This window comes from Juglans microcarpa x Juglans regia, chromosome 7S (genome assembly GCF_004785595.1).
Source record: "Juglans microcarpa x Juglans regia isolate MS1-56 chromosome 7S, Jm3101_v1.0, whole genome shotgun sequence".
NCBI classification, from domain to species: Eukaryota; Viridiplantae; Streptophyta; class Magnoliopsida; order Fagales; family Juglandaceae; genus Juglans; species Juglans microcarpa x Juglans regia.
In genome coordinates, this window is record NC_054607.1 from 6,710,473 (window position 1) to 6,717,557 (window position 7,085).

The 7,085-nt window shown below is 35.9% G+C and overlaps 1 protein-coding gene across 5 annotated transcripts; it reads right to left on the reverse strand.

The window, feature by feature from the left end:
• Window positions 1-537: 537 nt before the first annotated feature.
• On the reverse strand, window positions 538-6,166 carry LOC121240567. 5 transcript variants are annotated; one of them, XR_005935562.1, is made up of 4 exons: window positions 5,809-6,166; window positions 1,590-4,108; window positions 948-1,496; window positions 538-816 (listed from the first exon to the last, which is right to left on the reverse strand). XR_005935562.1 is itself a non-coding variant. In XM_041138036.1 (3 exons), exons 2-3 carry the CDS (start codon window positions 4,050-4,052, stop codon window positions 1,452-1,454), a joined length of 2,508 nt encoding a protein of 835 aa, XP_040993970.1. In that variant the 5' UTR covers window positions 4,053-4,108; window positions 5,809-6,166; the 3' UTR covers window positions 905-1,451. The 5 variants fall into 5 exon arrangements, 2 of the variants coding, with proteins under 2 accessions (XP_040993970.1, XP_040993969.1); XR_005935564.1 differs by lacking the exon at window positions 538-816 and having other exon boundaries at window positions 905-1,160; window positions 1,247-1,496; XR_005935563.1 differs by lacking the exon at window positions 538-816 and having other exon boundaries at window positions 905-1,183; window positions 1,247-1,496.
• Between the last annotated feature and the right edge of the window lie 919 nt (window positions 6,167-7,085).

Genomic DNA, 7,085 nt, shown 5'->3' on the forward strand with positions numbered 1-7,085 from the left:
GTAACTCTTTCTCAGGAAGAAAACCTCCAAAAATACATAGAGCAATCACATAGATGATTTATTGATTCAAATTTTATGCTTCTAAATCCTTCTGTCCATGAGAAAAATGGATTGAAACCGTCAACCCAAACCAGCCGATTGTATTTATTGTCGAGTTGAAGCTTGGTTTGATAGTTTAGTTATATTTTTCCAGAAGTGATACAAATACAATTATTATACAATTTTTACATCATTTTTAATGATATGTTACTTTTTGAATTAAAAAAATACTGAAAATACAGCGGATTTAATTAAATTGAGGCAATTTAAAAACATGCCGGACCGTTTGGATTAAGAAGCAATCTCAACTATTTTTTTTAAATTTTCATACAAAATATAATAAATAATTTAATTTTTTCAAATTTTAAAATAATAATAATATTAAAAAATAATATTTTAATAATATTTTATTTAACTTTCATTTCAACTCAACTCAACTCAATATCCAATCCACACTAAGAGAAGAGTTAGAGCTCTGAAATGTTTGTGGCCCATGAATAACTCGTAGATAGGCAACACCGTGCCTAATCACAGTTGGCCCATTTTATTATTTTATTAAAGAATTGGACAAAAATTACAAAATAGTTGTATCTACGTGACATTGACACCAGTCTTCTTTGTAAAACGAGTATGGTGCTTTTACCGTGAAGCAAGCAAAGTAGAAAACAAAGCACATTGTCCCACGAAATGCAGCACGTTTGACCTTTCCATAAGAGAGGAAAGTTCTCGGCAACTCCACACTTCAACCTCGGCAATGCACTTCTTTTTCTGTTCCAGCTTGTGAATAATGCATGAATTTATTATTCTCTTAACTTATAACTCAATGCAATGGTAAAACCAAGAATTTTAAAGGTTTGGGTCCAAATGGGAAAAGCAAAATACCATTTACTCATAATATGCACACTTACAATCGAAGAAGACTGCTTCTTTTATATTACATTTGCTGTTGCTTCTCCAGTCAAAAGTAACAAAACAACTAAGGTGCTCCAGATACTTTTCCTGCTACTAAAGTGTGCATGATGAGTATAAAGATCGTTCTCTACTTGGCTGAACGCACCAATGATAGACTGACTTTGATCCACAGCAAAACCCTTGTAGGTTTTTGTACATTGCCCATCAAGCTAACACAAAATATTGACCAAAACTGCAAGATGATTATGCACATTAGACCCTCCCAACTGGAGATAGGGGTGGATATGAGGCATACCTTGCAGGAACAACTTCAATTCGATTTGGAGTCCTTATTCTATCACTTTGTGTCAATCTTGTTTCCTCCCAAGTTTTTTCTTTGATAGAGTCTCTGGGTTTGGAAAGCTCACATGGTTTCTTACTGTCTAATACAGCTATACAAATGGAGAATGCTTGTAAAATCGACAATGAAGAATTGAACTCGACTGAATAGATCCCGTTCTTCAAAGGGCCAAACTGAAGAAAGGCTGGATTACTTGAACACCATCCTGCGGTCAAGTAATAAAACAAAAGATATCATTATTGGCAGTCGATGGTATAATAGAGTGGGCATCAGCTCTGTCCAAGTAAAAGACTAGTACCTGACAGAATAGTTGAATTTTATCTGTTATGGAACAAGCTTTGGATGAATCCATTTTGTTATTGATATGATTCTGTTCAGAAAGAACCCGAAGTTTGCAACCCAAATCCCACCCTCCACAGTCACATAATCCCCCTGTTTTCCAGCGTTCGATCAGCGATGAAGGTCCTCCCTTGCTTGGTAGACTATGCACACCGCTTGGAAGTATGACTGTTGGGGTAACAAAGTTCCTAGTACCATTGAAAGGCAGCTTCTGGACATGTCCCCCAGTGCTGTAATAACATCCCATCCCACACTCTTTTGAACCAACCCCTAACAAGTCATTGCGGTTATTGCTTTTACACCCATCTCTGATTGGAGTTTTATTGGTACTTTTTGGAATTTTGACAACAACAGCTGCAAGCTCGTTATTTGGCTGGAAGTCACAGGTTTGATGATCTGCCTGTTTTAGGTCTACAGAAAAAAGAACAAATTCTCTCGTACTGAAATGATCCATACAAGGCTGTCCAATCAAATTGGAAAACTCTGAATCATAGACCTTCATTTGTGCAACGACATTAGGAATGTAATCAGGACCTTTTCCTTTGCTTCTGCCTCCTTGATTTATCCAACTCCCGTTCTTCTTCTTGACTTCTTGAATCTTGAAGAAGGTATAAATCAAGTTGTAGTCGCCTTTTCTTGAGATACTTAACTTCTTCACCTTGGCTGCAAGAATATCACTGTCATTGCTAACTGCAAATGTGATCAGAGGCTGGCCATTTTTAATTGCTACTCGCAGAAAAGCTTGAACAGTTGTATCTAATTTTGGTTTGGCAGCATACACGGCTTGGGAATCAAATTGTTTGCTGGAATTTTTAGCAGTTCTATCCGTTGATATTGATTCTCCCTGTAATGGCTCCACAAGGTGATGGCAGCTGGCTGCCTTTGGCTTCAGTAATGGGTCGAGTAATCTTCTCAGAGGGCTGGACCTGGCTCTGCCTGTAGCAATGAGTTTATCATTGTTCGACATATCCAAGTAAGTAGAAGCCCCAATTTTCTTTGAACCAGATTTGGATAAAGTATATGTTGAGCTCATATGCTGCGTATCTAAACCCTCTTTGGAGCTGAAACTTTTACTTATCTTGCCCAAACCAATGTTAAACCGCCGGAAAGGTGAAGAGTTTTGTACCTTTTCGTCCATAGATTTGTTTATGTTCACATCCAACCCTTTCAAAGGTTGGTTTATTCTATTGGTGGGTGTTAAGATTGTTTGTTTCTCTCCATAATTCCTGGATCTGGATGAACTGATTCCTACTTTAGCTGACCATGGCATTGGGCTAGATGTATCAGATAAAAAGTTGACACTCTCCGCAGATTTAATGCAGGGCTGCTTTAAGTAAGAGTGTTCATTGTCAACTTCACAAGGCAGTGGGCACGAGTGTGGGATGCTAGAAAGTTCTGCATGGAAAATCTCTGTAAAGCTCCTTCGGCTTGCTTCTGCTGATTTACGACTTAAAGATGCTGTCGAATAAGAAGACTGGGACATTCTAGAATGATGTTTTTGGGGGAGATCTTTTGGCAAAATGAGAACAGCAGTTTCAGGTTTTGCATTGACATCATGGTCCATACCAATTGAATTTGTTTGTCGTAACTTCTCTACTCTCTTCTTAGTTTCACCATCTTGAATCTTTGTCTTCAAGTTTGTACATGACGCCGCCTCATAATTCTGATTATTTCCAATAAAACCACTTTCTTGATTAATCTTTGTGCCTGAATCCTTTCTCTTGTACTCTGCTGGCTTGATTACCGGATTACAAGAAGGCTGATCTGTTCTGATGAACTTCCCCTGCCCGCTCAAGATGTTATTCTTTGCAGGATTAAGATCTTGAAAATTTCCAAACTTTCTCCCAAAGGCTTTGACATCATGACTTGGAGAATGACCTTCTATTGGAGATGCCATCAGATGGTATTGCAATGAAGGACGGCGCCTTCTAGGATGAGCAGGAGAGCGACTGTGATGTTTGCTAGAAAGAGCAGATGACCCATCTGTTGAAAATGATCTTGATGTACTGCTACAAGATTGCCAATAGCGGCTACTCTCACCAGGTATCTGCTTATTACTATAGTGCCATTTTTCAAGACTCCTCCAGTCAAGAACCCCAACATTTAAAGCTTTCTCCTTGAGATTCTCTCCTCTCTCCAGATAACTAGGCAAATTTGACATGAACTTCACTAGTTCATCTTCTTCCGTTGCCATCCTGCCACTCTGTTGTTTTCGGATATTCTCAGAAGATTTAGGTGGGAATTCCTTTGGATTGTTGGTAATTTCATGTTGAAAATCATGACATGACAGAATAGGCTTTTCAGGTTTTAATCTTCCTTGCAGCTTTCTACCTCGACATGTCTGGGGCAATAAGGGCTTCTCAGAAGTTCCTATAGCTTGTCGATTGCTTGAGGTGCTTTTAAGCTCTGAAGGATATTCCATAGACCAGATATCTTTAGGGGACTCCACCAGTATTTGCAATTATTGTTTTATTCTCTCTGCAGAAACTTGCAACAAGGAATGTTTTAATATTTCTTTTTCAGCTGCAAATGTCAAACCAGTTTCACAATGAAGCAGATCTCTCTGGAGATAAAAGGCAAAATGGTTTACTATAATACCATTCTCTAAGAAAAAAGAACAGGATAAAAAGATACAACAAAATAATAAATTGACATCCATAATTTTGCATGCATCTAAAAATGAAGAACTAGGCCTTTTTGCGCCTCATTGAATGGATAATCTCGTCTCGTGGGTACCTACTTTTTACTCATCCTACAAAAAAGGTACTTTCCTTTTGTTCGTGAGGCAACAAGCTAAGTAACCAAACTGATCACAACCCCTTTAACAAGAAGCAAAATTTTCTTAGGACATGGAAAAAACCACCATCCAAAATTCACCTCATCAATAGATCACGACTACCAAACCACATTTTCACTGTACAGTATATAAAACGACAACAGAAAGTCTTTTTTTTTTTGATAAGTTGACAACAGAAAGTCTCTATTAACTTTGTTATTCAGGAAACACCTTACAATAAGTTTAAAAAAAAAAAAAAGAAAAAAGGAAATTGGGAATTCTTCTTTCTACCGTACTTGAAAGTTTCCACAGCGCATAAAGTAATGCAGCATATCTCTAATCATAAGTGGTTAAAGGATCGATCATTTAATATAATTGAGAGAAGTAGAAAGTGAAAACATGTAAGCGTTATAATCACAGAATCCTAATGAAATTGGAATAGAACTTTAGTCAAAAAAATAAAAACTGCAATATGCCTGAGAATTTTTTATGACTTATCAAAACAAAAACATGCAACACAATTTATTATAGAGAAATGCTTTAGCCACAAAGAAATCCCACAATTTGTTATATTATAGAATACAAATTGCTGCTGGAAAACCCCCATCTACAGAAAACGCAAAACCATTGGGGAAAGGGCTTTTTTCCCTTCATTATGCATAAGAAATAAGTATGTACGGTCAGTTATCATCCACATAGCTCATCCATGCTCAGAACCACGCGACTCTTACAATCTAGTGAACACCCTTACATTAGTCTTACTTTTATCCAAATGTTGAAACAAATTTTTTCAACTCGCACCGCGTGGAAGTTTGGGATACAAGATGACAATTGGCAGTATATGGACCAAGATAACAAGGGAGAAAAATACATCCAAAGACGAAAAAAAATCGAGTGGTCCATGAGAACCCATTTTTCAAGTAGTTCGATAAGGAAAAACGACCTGTCATCGTCGTAGCTGCTTAGCTCTTACTACCACAAGTATCAGAACAGACAAAGATCCTCCAGCTATACGAAAGCCAAAGCGCACTCATTTTTCAAAATCCTAAACAGCAAGGCATCGTTTGGGTCTTCAAAATAAAGATAAAAAAGAACAAAAGGCTTTTTCTTTTCTTTTTCTCCCAACTTTCCCGAGTACAAAACAGTGTAAAAGAATTTCAAACGGCAAAAAGAACGAGATCTCTGCATCAAAATTCAACTTAAAAAGATGCGAATCCAGAGCTTATAAAAAAGTAGAATAAATAATGATAATTATATCATTTCAAACATCAGAGAAACAACAAATCCAAACCTTGAATGAGCAATAAACATGATAAACAGGCATGGCAATCGGGATTTCCATCCAAGCAAACAGAAAAACATTCCCCTGGATTTCTCAGAAAGACTAAGAATAGAGTCGTACCAGACTCAGCGTAGGAAACGCAGAAGCGAGAAACAACCATTAACGGAAGCTCCAGCAACTCGATGAAGAAAAACGCGTCGGTACATCATATGTGCGTCAGTGAAAGGTGAGACGTTACAGAGATCAGAAGCGAGTAAAAGAGTCGTAAAGAAAAAAGATGAAAGAAATAATAAACGGCTGGTAATCCCAATGCGACTCTTTTTCTTGGCCAAACTCCAAAGCCGTAGAGAATATTAGCAAAAAGATGTAAACCCAGAGCTCCACAGAACCTTCAGATAGAGAGAGAGAGTCTGCCTGTGAGTGAGTGAGTGTGATTCTGGCTGGAGCTCATTTGTTTCCTTACGGGGCAACATTCAGTCAAATCAAGCAGTGTATCTGTGTGTGTGTGAGAGAGAGAGAGAGAGAGAGAGAGAGAGGGGGGTAAACGATCTCCTTCATCGGACGGCTGAAAAGGGAGAACGAATAATAAGGTGGTCACATCAGAGAGGCGCGGACGACGTGGAATGTTCTTGGGTTCCGTGAGATATTACATTTTTATAATCCGAGTATTTTTTTTTTTTATTTTTTTAGTAAAATTAATACTTGAATTCTAATAAATTTACAATTAAGTTTGCGTTTGGATGTTAAAATGAGTTGAGTTGAGTTGAGTTGAAATGATAAAATATTGTTAGAATATTATTTTTTAATATTATTATTATTTTGAGATTTAAAAAAGTTGAATTGTTTATTATATTTTGTGTTAGAATTTAAAAAAATTGTAACGATGAGTTGAGAGGTGTTTAGTATCCAGTCGTCCGTGGAGAAATAAGATGAGATAAAAAAAATAAAAATTATTTACAATCTTCACTTGGAGACTGTATGTGAAGGTTCTTTATTAAATGAAAAAAAAACATTATTTTAAGAAAGATAATTTTGTAATTTTAAAAAACTTTAAAGATAAAATTGCTTAAACTTGTATTACAGTCTCCATTTGGAGACTGTACCTAGCATTCTTAAAAAAAATATGTAAATAATAGTAAGATAATTATAAATAGTAATGAAATTATTTAAGTTAATATTTTTATGAAATTTTGATAAATAAGAGAAAGAATCGGATAAAAAATTATAAAATTAAAATAGTATCAGAATATAATTTTTATTTTGAAATATGAAAAAGTTAAATTATTTTTTTTGTATTTTTTGGAAGTTTAGGAAAATTGTAATGATTAGGTAATAATTAAATGAAAAATTTAAAAATCCTAAATTGAAAAATATTTGTGTTTAATTGTATATTTGAA

Coding starts and splice junctions, on each gene's coding strand:
- LOC121240567 (XM_041138036.1), bottom strand. CDS start 4,052: ATGGAATATCCTTCAGAGCTTAAAAGCACCTCAAGCAATCGACAAGCT. Junction 1,497..1,589: donor AAATTCAACTATTCTGTCAG/GTACTAGTCTTT, acceptor ACTTGACCGCAG/GATGGTGTTCAAGTAATCCA.